The following is a 19,462-nucleotide window of genomic DNA, read 5'->3' as shown; positions in this document are numbered from 1 at the left end:
CTTCCAGACTCATCCATCAGGCAAAGTGGATACATAAGGACATTCACACAACTCAGAGGAGAGAACACCTGAAGCTTAGTGGGCTTTAGGGCCCTAAAGATGGAATTTGGGGTAAATGGTAAAAACCTTCTGTAGAGAATACTGTTGCAGAGAGCTCAACAGGAAACCCTGAGACAGGTTTGAGTATGACAGGAATGGAATGACAATACACTAAGGACCTAAACTTTTAACATTTAAAGAATTCTATTTATAGGTCTCTGCAAACGAATCAGTTTACTCAGAAAATCCTTATGAAATCAAGTCTACAAGTATCATTATTCTTATTTTATAGAGAGGAAGTCAGCAGAGGCAAGCTGAGCAATCTTCTCAAAGGCAGTGAGCTACTGTCAGAAAGAGTGTTCTTAATCAGTAATAATAAAAATGTGAGCTCCAGGGCTTGTTCACAAGAAATGTCTTAGAGATCTGAGGCTGAAAAAGTCTTGATATAAGCAGTTACAAAAGGGGAAGTACAGAAATAGTCCAAGGGAAAAGAAAAGCAACATACACAAATTGAAGAGCAAATAGCTGCCCAGTAAGGAGCTTAAAGAGCGTACTTGTTGCAAGATTTCAACTATTTTTCTAAGGGACTGGCAATTTTAACCTACATGAAATGCTGTCTGAAATAATTATTCTGATTTCACAGTAATAATATAGAAGAGGGAAGAAAAAAGAAGGGGAGGGAAGCCAAAAAGTGAACTAGCTGAGCAGCAAAGAGTATTGCCTGGCTCTTGGTTCTGAGTTCATCCTCGTGACCACGCTGGAGTTTGGAAAAATTCCAAACCCTGAGAAGTGGAATCAGAACAGGTAGGTTGAAACATTAGGAATGCTTAGCAACTCCTTTGTATTTTAACCTCGTCCTTACACTCCAAAAGAGAAAAATATCAGAGAAAGAAAGGAACTGAATTATGATTTAAGAAGAATGTAAACAGTAATTTGAAAACAAAGGGCAATGCAATTTGTTGCGTAGTCACACAACATTCCTCTTGCATTTGAAACGCACCATCGGCAGTTCCACCCCTTTTGAAAGTACAGCCTGACATCTCAGCTGTTCAGCCTGAGCAGCTGCTGGAGCTACAAAGCCTTTTTTCCTCCTCTGCCAGGATGGGTGTGATGATACAGGTTCCCAACCTGTCCAGGATCCTGTGTTTTTCTTTTCATCTTATCCTCATTCTGCTTCAACAGACTACTGCAGCACGAGAACTGAAGTTTGTGGTTGTAGTAAGTAGTTTTGTTCTCTATTTTGTTGTGGGGAATACAGGGAATTTTACATGTCTGTCGAATCAGACAAGGTGGGCAGCTGCTATGCCTATCTTCTAACTTAGAAATAACTACTACTGCCCTTTTGCTTACTGAGTTTAAAGACCTTAACTAAAGATGGATAAAAATGCCTCTAGTTATAAGAATTTTCATCTCCTAACCTCTAGTCATTATTTCAAGATATCTGAACAAGTTAGCTTTGTGGTAGATGCCTAGTGAATAGCAGTTAAGAGATGCAAAGCCTATGTTTGCCTATTCTTCCTTAATTTAGCTAACATTCCAATTCATAATCCAAGAGCTGGTGATTATGGCCTACCTATTCTGTGCTTGGAAGCTGAACCTTATGATGTTATAGAAGTTACCATAAAAAAAAGTATTTTCCATTTCACAACAACTGAATTGTCACAGCAGTATACTGAGAAACAGAAATAGGCATTTTTATGTAGAGAGTTGAGACACATGTTGCATTAACTGCAATTAGGCTGAAAATTGACTGTAATAATTTTTTTGCTGGGCCATTTCTTATTTTAAAGTAACTAGACAATGCTTCAATGTCCCTTTCCCCAATACCTCAGGAAGAAGAGAGATTAATTCAATGTAATATTTTGGATTATGAAGGTTGAACCATAGTCCTTTTCATAGTTTTTTCTTTTTTTTTTTTTTTTTTAATAAGAGGTACATTGATAAAGAATAGTTATATAGAATAGTCTAAAGTGATATTTTCTCTACAAAGTTGAGGAGATTGGAATTTGCATTTATAAAGAGGAAATTGAAGATCTCCTTCCACCTTTCTCTATCTGAGATATTATGTGTACGTACAGGTAACAGGCAGAAGTGCTGTGTCCAAAACATATCATCTGGTTCTAGGTAGAGTATTTCATGTTTTGTTATCTACTGGCTGCACTACAGATGCATAACTTGGAGGGAGGCCAGAGCGCACAGGAAAAACCAGTCCTACTCCTGCTGACACAGTAGGGACTCAATGTTAATTCCAGTAACATTCTGTATATAGCAATATATTTAAATGTTGTTTCAATGATAACAAGGAGAACTGGACACACAGATGAAAACAGGCAGACAGAAAGCCTTGGAGAATTAACTCCTTGAAGGGAAAGAGACTTCTATTGAATTGCAACTGTTACTGTGTTCTAACAAGGAATGGTTTTGCAGAAAGACTTACAGGAAATGTTCACCATTATGGAGATAGAGGTTTCCTTTCCAAGATCATCTGCTTACCATAACTATGAAGCCACTTACCAAAATACCTATTTATTTTTAGGGTAGCTTATCACAATTAATAATAAAATAGTAGGTAAATTTCATTTAAACTGTCTTCCTTTTATCCCTGATACATTTGCTTAGGCTGACCAATCACCTAAAAAGTTACAATAGGTTGAATCTTATCACAGTGTGCATCTTTTTTCTCAAAGCATGGCTTATGTGTGCTCAGTTGAAATTTGCCTTCTGAACTCACTGAATTTTCATGGGAGCAGAGTTGCTAGCATAAATAAATAGGATAGGAATTGGCCCAGAACATATCACTTGTATAATGGGATATAACAAGGGTATGGCTACCATCAAGGTAAGTCTAAAAGGCATCTTTCTGACATAATTCAATAGCCATTCTCCATCTGTAGTCTGTGAGTCACTATGTTTTCACCAGAGAGTATTACTGCACTGTGAAAATTGTCATAATGACTTTTTAAAACTTTCTTAGCAGAGCTGCACAATATAAAATACATCTGCATGGGAGAAAAAAACCAGATAAATGTGTCTTTTTGCTCACTTGTAGAACTGTGCTGTGCCTGGGAGGATGTCTCACTCTCTCCTCACAGTTTCCAACTTTATGCTGATTCCGTGCATTTTGTTTATTGGCCACAAGTCCTTTTGTGTGAAAAGCTCTAATTCAAGCCAATTTATCAAAATGCTTTTTAAATTTTCTTTCTCACATGTAATCATTAGCCTTCACCATAATTCTTGTGCACTGAATTTAAACCAGACAGAAGAAAACAGGAAATATGTAGGACAATCAGGTAACCAAGTAGAAATGAAATACTGTTTTATTGCCTCTGCATAAAGAAGTCCTGACTTGTAACTTCTGTCTCCACACATGCTCTCATTTCACCTGTCATGCATGCAAAGAGGTGTGGCTTCTGAGGTACTGTGATTTCATCATGTCTTTCTTCTCGTAAGTCAGGATAGAAAGTGTTTACTGAGCATCTTATCTCTGAGCATGATTTGTCTAATCAAACCAAGCCATCTGAAACCTTGACTAAACATGCTCAGTACTTCTGCATCTACCGTTTCCCTGAACTGACAGCACGATATTTCCGCTTCACTCTTGTGTCTTCATTCCTATTGCTGGCTTCAAAGTAAGAAATTTTTTTGTTTGAAGCTGAGTCTGTCAATAAAATTGTCTGTAAGAAGCTCACTATTACTCAGAGACAGATAATTCACTGTAATTCATGGCATTTCTGAATGAATATGTTATGTATACTATACATGCCATATTCTCAGCTCACCCTCTCAACAGTTTTTCTCCAATATGATTTTTCACCTGGCAACAATGGAAGCAAATGCTGGCCAAAGTCTCAGTCATGTGACCATTTTGATCTGATGTGATCACCCTCCTAAAGTTGCAAAGAGTGACTGGGTGAACTTAGACACCAGATCAGGTTCAAGCAGTATCAGAGTTGAAAGAGAGGTATTGGATAACTGTGTACCTATTGCTTTTGAGAACTGAGGTAAAGTGCTTCAGAAAGGACTGCTGAAATGAATATCCCAAACAGGTCTGCTTGTGTATTTTCTCCTTATGTGTATTCTTGTGCATATTTTTGTGTATATTCTCCTTGTCCTCCCTTCCTTCTTGATTTCTAATGTCTTTTCACCTTTTATGATGCCTCCTTTCTCCTTTTCCCTCATTCTGCCATGTTCTGTGTCTTCTGAAAGGTCAGGAATGTAATCTGGAGGCTGGGAGTAATAAATGCTGCAGCACACCTATTTTTAGATTAATTTAAAGCATCAACTCCTTTTTAACAAAGTTGAAATCATAAGTGTTGAGAAGTATATATTGATGAGCAAGACAAGATTTGTGGGGATACACTTTTTTTTCCAACACTATCAGGTCTTCTAATGAAAAACAAAAACTTCCAATATACAAGCTCCTATTAGAGTTTTAAATGTAAAAAAAAAGTCTCCTAAAAGGTAGCAATGAGTGAACAAGTTAGTCTTTTAGGTTAAGTGTTTGTTCATAAGGTCATTGTTTCATTTGCAACTGCAGCTGAAGCAAGGTCATTTTCAAAAGTAGTAAGCAAGAAGGAGGTTTGAGCACAAAAAAAAATCAGTAGCCTGAGAAGTTTCATCCTTCAATTCCTAAAAACAGGCTTTTGCTCTTAGAAGTATTTGTTTCCCCCTTGATACTTCCAACTTAGTGTTCATGTCATATTCATATGTCACTGTGAAATTAAGGTGAAGAAATATAAACAAGGAACTGAACTCATTCCTATTTTATGTGAACTAAAAGAAGCTGTGCTGCTTTTCAGAAGAGCAGACCCTCCACTGCTTCAATTTCCTAAGGTTACAAAGAAAGAAAATAATTTTCATTACATCTCCTGCTCCCAAATATATTTGAATATCTTTAGATCTTGATCTCTCCTGCATGCTAGTCTCTGTTCAGGTAAAATGCTGCTCTGTTCTGGCTTATTGAAAGTTTTTAGGGGTTGACTGTTGTGACAGTGAAATACACGCTGAGGGTTATGTCATACATGAAGTATAAATATCACAAAGCAGTATTTAAAATCTAACACATTTTCAGTAACTTTTCACTAGTAAAAAGGGCATATTTATTGGCCAAGTGATGATCCATTTTTAAATATTGCCTAAAAAAATAGTCATTTAAATATGTCAGTCAGTTTGAGCACCTGTCAGTTACCCCTAAAAATGCTTTTCTGTGAAGTTGGATAATTTAACAAGAGGATGCAGCTACCTTGAAATTGGGAATTTAACCTTCATTCCTTACAAGAGGCACTAGCTTGTCCAGAGAAACTAATGAATCCTATTTTACACTGATGTATGTCAGTATGTCAAAACACCAAGGAAATAATCAGGGGCACAAAAGTCCTTCTCACTTGTTTTTTTTGCATGCAACTGAATCAGTCACCAGACAATGCAGCTCTTCACTTATTCTCCTCTTCAACAGAGGTGCACTGAGAAATGGTTATAACTAACCAATTGAGATTCCAAATTAGTAAGAAGGGAGATATATAGGGAATTTAAAATTGCATGGAGAAGCAAAAAAAAAAAAACCAAAAAGAAAAGAAAGATTTTATGGACTATTTTCCTGTTCTTGAACTCAGAAAAAAAAAGGCGTGGAGCTCTTTTCCTGAAATGATGCAATTTCATGTTGACCAACATGTTGTTGATGATAATGAAAAACACTGCTTGGTTTGCTGCAAAATATTCATTTCAGGTTGGCCACATCTTCAGTGAAATTCAACTAGCAAAACAAAAAAATAATAAGCAGTATTCTAGATGGTTCTAATGGTAACACGTACTCTAGCAAACTTTGCTGTCTACTGCAGAAAACGAACAGAGGGAGAAATCCAATTATATTTGCCTTTAATGGACAGTATTTTCCATCTCTGAAGTACCTGCTCTGGCACAGGTTTGTGCGCTTCAGTACAGAAGGCTGATGGAAAGGGGGTATGCTGTAATTAAAACATTAAGCCACACTGCTGGTGTTTAGTTTGAAAAATATAAACATGAAACACCTCCCAGTGGGAGTGGCAAACTAACTAGCCTGTACAACCGTCTCTGATGTTTGGGTAAGAATGATGTGGCTTAATGAGGCAGTGGAGAGTAATAATTACGAAAAACTTATATACCACTGAGGTACCAGGGAACAAATGTCCTTTTATGAACAAATATATCATGATTCTACATTGTCATTTTATTCTGCTAAGTCGGGAATGAGTTTGGTTATGGGAACATTGACAAGCAAAGGTAACTTTTGCAATAGTTGGGTCGGCATTCTGGAAGGTTGTCTGGAGCCCTATGAATGTGTATTCCAGCATTTCCTTTCAGATTTCCTGTCTAGATACCTAGCTATGAATGTAAGCCCAGCACTAACATCTTTGGTGATTAATTTTATGTTCTAGGAGGAAGAATCATCGGGCTTATGCCCACTTAATTCCTATATAATTATACATATTTTTGAATGTAAAGAATGTACTCCAATCCTACTTGACTAGTCTGCAGACTCTCTAATATTTTCATTTGAAAAATGGTACTGGAAGTATAATATATGCTTGACTTCTAGTTAGATAAGAAAGGAATGTTAATAGCATTAAACTAAGGGTTTTTTTATTGGTAATACTGTTAGGTTTTTCGACATGGTGACCGAACACCAATTGTAAACTTTCCAACTGATCTACACAAAGAAAGCGAATGGCCCCAGGGATTTGGACAACTCACCAAGGTATGTCAACTTTCTTAGAAGAATTTATATATGCTAATAAAATAGGAAGTGGGAAGATTTTTTTATGCATCTCAAAAACATTAGCAAATCCCAAGTGCTGATAGTTGGTATTAGCGATACCCCATAATTCATAAACATTTTTGTAATGTTATTCATCCAGCTACTGTTAAACTGAAATCTTGTTCATCATAGGTTTACAACTACCTTCCTAAAAGCAAGAGCTTTTTGACAGTGTGCCTGCATTCAAGTTAATGGCAAGTTTAACTGCCATTTAATGTTGTACTCTCAACACTGATGAAGTTCTAGTGACCATTAAGCACCGGGTCCTATGAGAGGGTAAGAGAAAGACACCAGCGCACCAGGTCAAGTGATGAGTCCACATCTCAGCATTGGACTGAAAACTACCATCTCACAAAACAAGGGAAGACTTGCAGGACCTAAGGTTGCTTCTGGGGACAGTATGTCTTCTAACAAGGCTTCCTGCAGTCCAGAGTTTCACTAGGATGCACTGAACCTACTTCTTGCTGTGGCATTTCAACATCGAGCCTTAGCTCTTTAACTGTATTTGACATATGAAGTTCTGGAGCAAAGAGAGGCCAATGCATTTCCTAATAACACTTTGTCATGATGCAGAAGCATGAAACAGAGATAGGTCAGCATTTAATGTTTGAAGGGAGACTTAAAAGATTTGTAAAATTAAGACACTCAACACATTACTATCCTCAGGTACATAGCTTATGTAGTAAGAGGAACTAATTTTTCTGCTTGGCATAGACTTTTTCAGACATTTTTGGTATTTTATTTTCTTTTTAGTAACAGTAGTAAGAATGTACTTCTCTGACAGCTAAAAATTTAAAAGTTCATCTCAGGTTTTAGAAATGAGTAACAGAAAAGACAGTGTGCAATCTAAGACAACTGCAGGCACACCAAGACAAAGACGGAAGAACGTTACTTCAAGCATGAAGTGTAAGCCACAAATTTATCAGGTTGATCAAACAGCAGAGCAATGACAATGATGAATACTAGGTTGTCAGTCATCCTTTCTCAGCTGTCACTAAGTGACATACATTATCACTTAGCACCTACAGACTTACAGCACTGTGGAAATTGTATTTGTATAGAATTAGGTGCAGCGCCTTTCTAGTCTTAGCAGTTCAGAATACATAATTTTTTTCACAGATATAAATGGGTATTTCTGTTAAAAATGCTAGATCATCTACAACATACACAGTTGTGCTGGTTTTGCCTGAAGAGCGTTAATTTTCCTCACAGTAGCTAGTATGGAGCTCTGTTTTGGATTTGTGCTGAAAACAGTGGTGATAACACGGGGATGTTTTTGTTACTGCTGAGCAGGGCTTACACAGAGTCAAAGCCTTTTCTGCTTGTACCACCCTGACAGTGAGTTTGGCTGGGGGTGCACAAGAAGTTGGGAGGATATACAGACAGGACAGCTGCCCCCCTGCGACCAAGGGATATTCCATACCATATGGTGCCATGCTCAGCAAATAAAGCTGGAGGAAGAAGAAGGAATGGGAGTAAACATTCAGTCTTATGGTGTTTGTCTTCCCAAGACACTTTCCTGGAGGCTGAAGAGCTCTCTGTCCATGGCAAGCGGTCAACAAATTCCTTATTTTGCTTTGCTTGCATGTGTGGCTTTTACTTTGCATGTAAAGCACTCTTTTACTTCAACCTTTGTGTTTTCTCACTTTTACTCTCCTGATTCTCTCTCTTATTTCACTATGGGAGAGTGAATGAGCAGCTGACTGGCGCTTAGTTGCCAGCTGGGGTTAAACCACAGCAACCGTACATTATACACTTAATGATTACTTAAAAACTGAAGGCGCACACACACATAAAAAAGAAAACAGAAAAGAAACTTCTACATTAAGATTCTCCAGTCACCTTAATCTAATAGTCACCTGTATGCTTGCCTCGTAGACTGGAATGCAGCAGCTGTTTGAACTCGGACAGTACATGCGGAAACGATATTCCACCTTCTTGAACAGCACATACAACCGGCAAGAGGTATATAGCGGAACTGTCTGGAGCACATTTCTCTGGCATAGCAGAACTGTGGATTTATAAAAGCACATCATCATACTCATTTTATTAATGGAAAAATTGAGGTAATAGAAGAACATTTTTGGAAGTCAGACTTTTATGTCAAGGTTTAAACACAGACTAAAATCTAACTTTCAGCTCCTACATTCAGTTTGGGTCTCTCACAGCCAAATTTTCCTGAACTGAACAGCTCCACACCACCAAACGAATTGGGAATTTATACAGTGACTCCAAATTGTTCTACCCTGTTGAAAAATGAATGCCTATTCAGTCATGCAATGGGCCATGCTCACATACTTCATCCTGTAAAACAGAGGTCTCATAGTTCTTTTGATATTTTTAGCATACAGTACAGATCCATTGTGGGGAAGATACCACTACCATTTTGGTCTATATATTAGGGATGCATTGATGGGAAGGTATGAAAGACTATAACTTTGCCAAGCTTCCAAGAGAAGTTTATGATTTTAAGTGCCTTAACATTCCTGTGGTATAGCTGATAGATTATGGAACCACTTAGGTGGGAAAAGATCTTTATGATTATCATGTCCAACTGTTAACCTAACACTGCCAAGTTCACCACTAAACTATGTCCCTGAGCACCATGTCCATATGTATCAATGCTCTTCTGAATATCAAAAGATGGAGAGCTTCCTTCTTTTAAATCATGCTTTCTTATTCTCTCAGTTCAATCTGAGGGTTAGATTCCAAATTAAAAGATGCCTTGGCAATTCCATTTATGAAACTGAAGTAAGGCCCCAGAAAGCTGAGTTATGGTTTCACTGTTTTGACTTTATGCAAAAACCTAACACCGAAAACAAGAAGCCAGGATTCATGAGTTGGGTAAAATTTCCCTATTATTTTTATAGCTTCTATTTTATCTTTAACTCTTTGCCATTCTATCTTCAGTTTTACATCCAAAGTACAGATTATGATCGCACCATTATGAGTGCCCAGTCGTACCTTTCTGGCCTCTTTCCACCAACTAGCAGCCAAATTTGGAACCCTGAGCTTCTCTGGCAACCCATTCCAGTTCACATTTTTCAAAAATCAACAGAGCGGGTGAGTACTGTTGCTTCCTATAATGTCTTAAACTTACACAGAAGCAAAAAAGAGAAAAAATGGAAATAGCTAAAACATATTTTCTATGCTTTTTGAGTTCAATCTAGTAGAAAATATCAAATGAAGCTACTGGCTGACAAGTATATCACAGGTCAATTGTAGTAGCTACATGAAAATCCTCCTTCTGTAGTTGCAGAATACCTCAACCGTCATACGCACTACCATTTTCTTCAAAGCACACTTCTCTTGACCAGAACACTTTCGGACAGTATGCTAGGGAAGATGCCCTAAACCTTTCCAAGAAACAAATGCTTTTCTAAGCACCAATCCTCTCTTTGGCAAGTTTGTTTCATAGTTTATTCAAGGAAATGAATTTTATCCAGCCACTGTAATGACCTCACAATTACACCTTCCTATTCTAGTAGCACTTAGGCACTCTAATTAAAGAGAAGGGTCCTTTTATGCTCAGTACTATAGAAACATTTAATGAAATCCTAGCACTTCTCTTGCATATCATAAGAGCAGACCCACCTGAATAATAGGTCCTGTAGAAGTTTTACTTTGCGTAGCTCTCTCTGGCTGACTCATGTTTACATTTTAATTTCACTTGTTCTTGTGACAAGGACTGTGTAAGGAACAGTGCGTCCAACAAGGATGAAAAGCTATTGAATGTAATGACAGAAAGCCTAATTTTCTTCTGCCTTTGAGGACAGAATTTGACTTTAAGGACATTTATACAAATCCCCTATTAAATAACTGCCTGTCACCAACATCAGAGAATAGACTCTATCATCAGGAGGTGGCCACACCTGACTCCCTTTGGTATTCCTCCATTCTTTGAGACCATGCTTGAAAGCAGGTACAGAGTGAAAGGGTTTCCACAAACTGGATTAGGCACAATGTGATTCAGCTAGAAATTTAGCCCTGTTCCTCAACAGAAAAGAATGCTGTCACTGCCATTTAAATGTGGGACACCAGGGGAAGTTCTTTCACCAGCAGACCAGAAAAACATCCAAGTGGTCAGGGCTTTGCCCAAACAATACCTCAAAGCCCTTAGGGGAATCACAATGCAATGTAATGACCCGTTTGAAGAAGGCAAGCTCATTTGTAGGAGTCTCTAGTACCTCATTGTTTGTGCGGCTGCTCCGAGTGGGTATTGATGTTTCACTGAATCACACCTCTGCAGCAACTCAAAATTCCTGTTATATATGCAAATCACCTGGAAAAAACATTGTTCCCTTGTTAAACCAAGCAGATGTTTGAAGGCATTTTCAAGCCCCAAGCAACACAAAGTGGGAAATTGAGGCCAAGTACAGTCTTGTAAAAAAAGGTAATCACAGTTTATTTTTAAGCCACTGAGATCTATCAAGACTTGACAGGCAACAGTACTGAGTAATGCTTAATGAAGTCAAAGGGAGTGGCTTAATTAATAACCCCTAGAGAGGGATAATTAAGCCATGCCGCAAGAGAAACATTTGTTATTGTGTAATTAAACAACATTCCCCAGATTCATATTGCAACTTTGAGCCTTCATTCTCTAGTGTGCCGCTGTTACAGAAAAATTGTACTCTTGGAAATATGCCCAATTGAAAATGGGCTAGAGTCAGTGGCTACTGCAAACTTCACGTTGATTAACCAAAGAGAAAAGAGACGTGCAGTCTGTTAATGCTCACCCCAAGACAGAGTAAACACTCTTGCACATACATAAGCCATAGATATAGAAGTTATTTTCTCCACTGTATATTAAGTCAGTTCCTTGTCATGATTTGTATGGTTATAGGCTAATATTAGTGCTGGGACAAAAATCCTCTAATGTTGTGACATAAAGTGCTGAACCAGTACGAGCTTGTTTTGCTCATCATGACTTTTTACTGACACTTCATGCTGGATCACGTATCATTTGTCTTTCTGTAATTGGTATAATCCATATTGGCTAGAGCACAGTGTTTGAAGAATGCATGTATTTACACGTGGTTCAAATCAAATATGTACTATCAGGTAACCCTGTAATGCATACACTTGGAGTTATTAAAAGTGAACCGTATCCCTAAATAAGAATAGAGCCATTAGGCTCATAGCTTTTTGAGATTTCAGGAGTACAATTTATTTGTCACCCTTGTTTGGAGTTCTGTCCACTAAGTGGTACTTAAAATGCTTACCATGATCCACTTATCTCCAGAGACGAGAGCAGGATGTGTAGATGCAAAAGCAGTTCAGGTTCCAGGACCAGGTGGAGTCAAGTTGCATCTGGGGGGATTCAGAAATTAAGGAGGAAATGGTAGCCTGATCATGCACCCTGATCCATCTCTTGCTAGACACACATAATTGCTTTTTGCCAAAATAAGCTCAACTGATGGAAATCAAGCTATCCAAAGAAGTAGCCACTGAAAAGCCAAACTACCACAGTCCATTGCCTATGTTAACCAACTTCATGAATAAGGTAGCCAAGGAAACAATTAAGAAGTAATTGTTGCAGATCCATGGATCTGTCTAACAAATATTACATCATCAATCTCAGCAACAGAAAAAAAAAAAAGGGGTTTTGATAATTTTAGAACTATTCTAACTTTTGCTTTTCTGATTTCAGAAGCTGAACTTTCCTCTGCCTGACTGTCCCCGTTTTGATGAACTTCAGAATGAAACACAAACATCCAGTGAATTTCAAAATAGAATACAACCATACATGGTAAGACAAAATAAAAAGAAAATAAGAAGGAAATAAAAAGTAAATGAGAAGAAGGAAAGTAACTAAGATTCAGAAATTATGGAATTGCATTGTTTCCTTTTGCTAAAATGCAAAAATATATTAAAAAAAATTAAAATCCCAAGGACTCTTACAATCAGAAATTTAGGCCAATAGGATCAAAAAGTATGTTTGATACGTTATATATTTCTCACACTTTTCTACATTAATCTTTTAAAATGTGAATTTAATATTAATTTTCTGAGACTACTTAGAATTCAATTATCTGTGCGGAAGAGAAATTTCTGGATGCAGCAATTTCTAATTTTACAGGGTAGCACAAAACTAATTCTAAAACATCTGAGAAATCTGAAACTTGGAAAGGTTTATGCTTTCCTGCTCTGACTTTCTGAAGTTGGCACTACAGCAGAGAACTAAAGCAACCCTAACCAGGAGAACACTGATTTATGTAAATTTCTCTGAATGCATTTTGGATCCATCACAAAACATGCTTCTGTTTTGGCCCTGACACAAATCTTCACAGTCAGAGATTCAAAGTTTTCCATTCCAGTGCTGCAGCAGGATATAGGTACATGGATGGTATACTTGCCTCAAGCAACCATGTTCATGTGGATGATAACTGCTCTAGATCGTGGTTACTGCTGCTCTCTTGTTTGCCTACCATTGCACCTTGTAATGGTATGACTGCACAAATAAAGCAGGGGTCTCAGGTCCTCATACCCTGACTATACTCGAAGTCACTTCAGGCTTACTGCTTGGGCTAAATCCAGTATTTTTCTTTTTTTGGTTTATTTCTAACTTTCCCCTAGCTCAGCTATTCTGGTCAGCCTCACTCACCTGCAGCGGGTGGTGAACTATGACTTCATAACTATCCTCTATCTCAGCTAATAGTATGAACGGGTAACATGGGAATAAGGGATATTAAGGTATCCCTTTATTCTTCTGTGGTATCACATAAAAAGAATCCCTATGGGAATTGTTGTGGAACTATTAGATATTCAGAACTATTAGATATTCAACTCTTCTTCAATGGCAGAAGTAAAACCCACTTTCCTTTCCAGTTTCTTTTTGCCTCACCTCTTTTCATTTCTGTATTTTCTCCTCATCTTTTTTCTCATGTTCCTTTTCCCTTAGTACCTTCCTCTTCCTTATATCTGAAGGCTTGAGGTGACTGAGGTAGCTTCTTGGAGCAGTCAGAAGAGGGAGAGAAGAGTGTGACGGAGAGCACACCAAACTTATCCAAGAAAAACAACCTCTGAAACATAGACCAGTACCTTGAGAAGTTACAAAATGAAAACTGCAACCAGAATCTTCTGCTACAGGGGTTTCACTTGTGAAAAATTAAACATTATTGTGATGCCAGGCGTTAACGGATCTATATGCATATATGTTCCATATGTATTGAATATTTGTTGTATACTCTTCACTCTTCCCCCCAGGATTTTATACAAACAATGGCTGTTAACACAGGACTTGAACTAAACAATCTTAAAATACTGGATAATTTCCAGCTCTGGAATACATATGATACTCTACATTGTGAGGTAATAATAAGTCAATAGATGCTGGGGAAGAATATAACTTTAATGCTAGGTTTCAATTGCACCATGACAAAGTGTTTTCACAGGAATGAGTTGCCTTCTCTTCTGGATCTGCTTTTTTGGTTTTGTTTATATATATATATTTGAATATAAGTTATAATTTAGTACTTTGGCATCAGATAACCAAAAACATGGTTTACAGCTTGGGAAACTGTTCTTTCCATTTCATGTTTTATCCCGAAGAACAGATACCAAAATTCATTCCCATTATTTCCTTTTTTCCTTCCCAATATCATGCAAGAGAATTATTTGAGCATGCTGCCTATGATATATTTGTGATTTTTAACAGAGAAATGAAATTATCAGCCTTAACCTATCAACAGGTAAACATAAAAAACTTAGATTTTGAACATGAGAGATAAGATCAAGATCCAGCAGTTGAAAATTTTTGAGTTGATGATTGCTACCAGTGAAAAAAATCAGACTGATCATAAGAATGGATTCCATTCAGCCCCAGTCATTACCAGCAGCACATGAAGCCTTTTGAACATATCCTCCACACACTGAGGATATTAAATGAAATAAGACACTGTCACTCTTACGTGACACTTGTCTGTAATTGGTCAGTGATAGAACTGGTATCTGGACAACTGTATGGAAAGGTAGAAAAAATTAGAGACGTATAACCTGAAGACCCAGAGGAAAGGAAGAGGACAAGATATACGCCCGCGATACTTCCCACCAAAAACATATATCTCTATAGCAAGAAGACATTATACCTACAAAGAATACCCTTCACACAGGTGCTTCTGCTTTTCCTGTACACCCACTTCAGTTTGATGTCCACCCCCACAAAGTGCATTTCAGGGCATGCTGGGGAGTAAAACCACACTGGGCAAAGCATTGCAGGACAGCCTTAGAGAGTCTAAACTTAGCAGTGTGAGCCTAGGCAATAGGATGATGGAAACCAGTGAATTATAAACATTATTTTGTTTTCCTTTATCACTAGGGTATTCACAATTACACTCTCCCTGTATGGGCCACCAAAGATGTAATTGACAAGATGGAAAAACTGGCAGAATTGTCCTTATTATCACTATTTGGGCTTTATAAAACAGAAGAGAAATCACGACTACAAGGAGGTAAATAAAAAAATGCATAGTTCTCAGAAAGGAGGAGACAATGCTTATAACAAAAAGCAACATCCTGTCACTCATGCAAAATTATTCACACAGAACCTTCATTTGAAACTATGGAGATTGGATGCCATATTAAGCATTAAAATATGTGCTGAACACTGCCACTTACATGGATGAGATATTGCAACAAGGTGTAAAAACTTCTGTCTTTTGTTATTCCAGATTTTTTAAGAGATTAGAATTTTAAGAAATACTATAGAAATATAAAGGAAAAAAATCAGGCCCTCATGGGTAAAACCATTACTGATCTTATAGTAGGTTAGATTAAGTTCTGCTTCTCCAACATTTATCCTAATTGTTTCCAGTTCTTTGTTTTTTCCTTTGATGTGCTGGTTATATATTGTGCCAAAACCTTGGCAACACATTGGTAGCCCTCTGAGTGACCGATACAAAGCTTCTCCAAAACAGTCTGATCAGCAGAGAAGATGAGAGATTCCACTTATGTCTATACTGCAAGAACTGCGACAACTGCTTAGCTCCAAAACAGGGGTGCATAGGCTATGCATATTCTGACACTGCTTCAGGAAACAATTCAGGAGTTTGTCACATGATCCCCAGGTGTCCATGAGCAGGAAATGCAAACAATTGAGCTTTAATATCTGCAGGCTGGAACATTTGGGGCTAGGCTTTCTAATACATGTACTGTGCAGTCTAGCTCTAGGTAAAGAATTATTAGCAGACTCATTGTCCAGGCATATATAGATCTCTGGATCCAGCCATACAGTAATTACAGGCTCGAACTGGCATTAAAGCCCACTAGCTGGCAGATGACCATATAATCTGGTCAGGACTATTTATCTAGGAGTATTCACATGTATGCCAGTTATGTCCCCTTTCCTTAGAATGATACAAATTGTGCTACAGGGAATTTCTGCTGCTCTTATCCCTTTGGCTTTAGAATGTCTCTGGTCCGGAGAGGGACTACAAAAGAGCTTTGGAAAAAAATGAGAATTGATACTGTGTAACTTGTTGGAAATAAATAGTTAAAATATTTCTTCAGAATGTAGAGAGGAAGAGACTAGCACAGTTCTCATTATTGCAACACTAGAAACAGACAAAAAAGGATGGAGAGGAGATCTCAGCATAACAGAACTGGAAGTGTCATTAGCCCCAGTTCTTAGGATAGTTCTAGATGATTTCCTGTGAATCCTGTCTCTTCCCTTGACCTCGAATAAGAATCATCTATTTTACCTCTGTAATACTTTCTCTCTAGTTATGAAATTGTAGTAAGCTAAAAAAATAAGTATGGGGCCTGAGTAGATGTCATATTTGAACCTCATAACCTTTCACTTTTTTTGTTTCTATGCAAATGTTATACCTTCATTTTCTTCTTCCTATCTTTTAAAGGTGTCCTTGTGAATATTATTTTAAATAGTATTAAACAAGCTGCCAATTCTTCAAAACCAAGAAAAATGGAGGTCTACTCTGCAGTGAGTATTTTCATCTTTAATAGATCTTGCTTTGATTTTACCAGTAAAAGACCCTTAAAGAGAATAATCGGTGTTTCCCTGTAAGTTAAGTGAAAGAATAATATAATACAGTTTAATTCAGCTAATAAGCTGAACACCACTCAGTACAAAAACACAGCATAAGCATGGCTCTCATCTCAGTTTAAGTCAAACTATACTTGGCAAAGAAAACTATGCATTTTATGATTCAGTTTTCCTATGATTTAATGGTTTATTTTTCCTTAAGTGCTCCAGAGGTAGTGGCACATAGCAGAACTTCAGCTGTACCTCCAAACCTCTCCTTTGTGTTTTTCTTTTTTTAATTGTTATTATTTTATTTATTTTAGAGGGTTAAAAGAGCCACTTGGGTCAGAGCAAGATCCACTTAGCTCATTCATTATTCTGTCTTTAACAAGGGCCAAAGGCACGGATGAATGTGAAAATAATGCCAGCACAGAGTGATAAAAGGTTCCAGGCAATCTGTGGCTTAGGGACTGCCTGAGGTAGAATCTGTGTCTCTGTGTTTAATAGCTCTTGATAGACATTCTTCTATCAACTTATATTATCACTTTTTAAATGCATTTATACTCTTGGCCTCTGCAACATCCTGTGACAATGACTTGTGTGTTAAAGTAAAAAAGTACTGATTTAGGTCCTTCCTAGCATTTATATGTTGAGAAACAGGAAATAGTCAATCTTTATTCACTTTTTCTGGGTCACTCATGAATTTAATATTTTCTGTCACACCTCTTCCATCTTTCCTTTTCTGAGACAGTCTCATCCTATTTAATCTTTCCTCATATAGAAACCACTTGATACCTTAAATCTTTCTTGCTGTCCTTTCTACATGATTTCCAGCAATACCACACTCTTTTTGAAAAGGAAAAAGAAATGTATCCAGATTTTTCACTTCTGCTTTAATATCTTGAGTACAAGTAGACTGTTATTTTTGAAATTGATCATTCTAGAAGGTTCCAGAACATGAAAAATAATTAAAACATAGATGCTAGACTATAATATAAATAGGCCTAGCAGATACGTATATAAAGATGCTTACAACATTTATGCATCAAAGTGTTGTGACTTCCTTCCTTCAGCTCCTGCTCCTGCTATCCCTGCAAGAGGAGGGATAATGGGGAGAGGAAGAGACTACAGGTGGATGGGCAATTGGTTCATAAAAGTAGAAGCCAACTGAGATTTTATTGTATGAGTCCAAACAGAAGGAACAACAACTAAAAAAATTCTGAAGTGGAAGCAAGAACAGTTTGCATGCAACTATTTGTCTGGTGTACTATCTAAAGAAAAGGACTTGTATCTTTACTTGAAATGCCGTAGGATATATTACTTTACACTGATTTCATCTGACCTGGGAGCAAAAAACTCTACTGGAGGAAGGAGTAGCAAAATGCACTGAAAAACTAGATTTATTACTGAGACCACATCTTGCTTTCCCTCTGTATCCCCATCTCCAAAATACTGCCAGATGGTGTAAGACACATACTGCAGTAACTCTTTGGAAATGTCTCCTGCTGTCTGTAGAACCCATGTTTTTCCCAATGGTGAATATACTGAATACAGTTTTATGGTCAAATTTATACAGCATTTCTTTTATCTTGATTTCCACTCCCTTTCTATTCTTGTCTAATTACTCTGCACAAATGCTAGTTGACTTAACTGCCTTTCAAGGATGGATTTTTTTCCCCCCAATAGCATGACACCACAGTTGGGGCTCTCCAGATTGCTCTCAATATTTTCAACGGAAAACTGCCACCATATGCTGCTTGCCAGTTTTTTGAACTCTACCAAGAAAGCAACGGGCAAGTATCTTCTTATCTATGCAAGAACAAGAAGTGTTTGGAATTTGTTTCCCCCTTCCCCAAAATCGTTTTCCTCTCAAATATTGTGAGGAGATACAATTTTGATCTAAACGGATATGTCAGTGAGCAGTCCATAGGCACAAAGTTATACTAAAACTAAGAAAAAACACATTTGCTGGATGTGCATCTATGTGTGTGCTTTGAAAAACAGGAAGAAGAGGAAAACAAGCCTTATCAGATAGAAGTAAATGATAAAATAAATTTTCCTGATTCTTCAAACGGTAGCAAGAACATTTCCAAGACTTTTCATAAATCCCAAGGCAAACCAATTGGCTTAGAAGAACCTGGTGCTGTTGCCATTCAAGGAGCCTTCTGAAGGACATTTTCAGCTGACTGGTGATCTGTGCAGCAATATAACCAGCTTCAGCAAAGTGGGCTTTGCAGATGTTTTTCACAAAGCCTCCATTCTTGAAGAACAGGTTCTAGAGTAGGATGTTAGAGCCTATTTCCAACATGCTGTCTCCAAATAGGAAATCTTCTATTTAAGAACATTTTTTAAAAAACTTTTCAATGTTGTTAATCAGGCGATATAGCATCGAAATGCATTATAGGAATGACACTTCAAAGGATCCTTACCTGCTCACTTTGCCAGGATGCACCTCTTCTTGTCCACTTGAGAAGTTTGCTGAACTAGTTTCTCCTGTGATAACAGAAAATTGGTCAAAAGAATGTGGGAAGAAAGACAATGTGAAAGGTAGTGTAACAGTTCTGTATTTTCCACATAAGACATGGAGGCAGAAATTGTATCAATGGCTTCAAACTTTGTACCTTTCACACAATAGACAGATTTCCCTTTAA

The 19,462-nt window shown here is 37.5% G+C and overlaps 1 protein-coding gene and 1 long non-coding RNA gene across 2 annotated transcripts in view; one reads left to right on the top strand and one right to left on the bottom strand.

Annotated features, from left to right (window-relative positions):
* The first annotated feature begins 776 nt into the window (after positions 1 to 776).
* Positions 777 to 19,462, top strand: part of LOC116799752 (prostatic acid phosphatase-like) — a 20,375-nt gene continuing 1,689 nt past the window's right edge. The window contains exons 1-11 of the mRNA XM_032713107.1: positions 777 to 843; positions 1,140 to 1,257; positions 6,677 to 6,772; positions 8,711 to 8,797; positions 9,743 to 9,895; positions 12,483 to 12,581; positions 14,039 to 14,143; positions 15,150 to 15,282; positions 16,687 to 16,769; positions 18,498 to 18,604; positions 19,189 to 19,358. Coding sequence (XP_032568998.1) covers positions 1,141 to 1,257; positions 6,677 to 6,772; positions 8,711 to 8,797; positions 9,743 to 9,895; positions 12,483 to 12,581; positions 14,039 to 14,143; positions 15,150 to 15,282; positions 16,687 to 16,769; positions 18,498 to 18,604; positions 19,189 to 19,358 — 1,150 coding nt within the window. The 5' untranslated portion in view covers positions 777 to 843; position 1,140. The remainder of the gene's footprint in view (positions 844 to 1,139; positions 1,258 to 6,676; positions 6,773 to 8,710; positions 8,798 to 9,742; positions 9,896 to 12,482; positions 12,582 to 14,038; positions 14,144 to 15,149; positions 15,283 to 16,686; positions 16,770 to 18,497; positions 18,605 to 19,188; positions 19,359 to 19,462) is intronic.
* Positions 14,743 to 19,462, bottom strand: part of LOC116799766 — a 21,788-nt gene continuing 17,068 nt past the window's right edge. Inside the window, exons 3-4 of the long non-coding RNA XR_004361117.1 lie at positions 19,241 to 19,304; positions 14,743 to 14,790 (exon numbers count right to left, since the gene is read on the bottom strand). This is a non-coding gene — a long non-coding RNA (uncharacterized LOC116799766). The remainder of the gene's footprint in view (positions 14,791 to 19,240; positions 19,305 to 19,462) is intronic.

Source organism: Chiroxiphia lanceolata, chromosome 1 (assembly GCF_009829145.1).
Source record: "Chiroxiphia lanceolata isolate bChiLan1 chromosome 1, bChiLan1.pri, whole genome shotgun sequence".
NCBI classification, from domain to species: Eukaryota; Metazoa; Chordata; class Aves; order Passeriformes; family Pipridae; genus Chiroxiphia; species Chiroxiphia lanceolata.
This window is presented reverse-complemented; position numbering and strand designations above follow the sequence as displayed.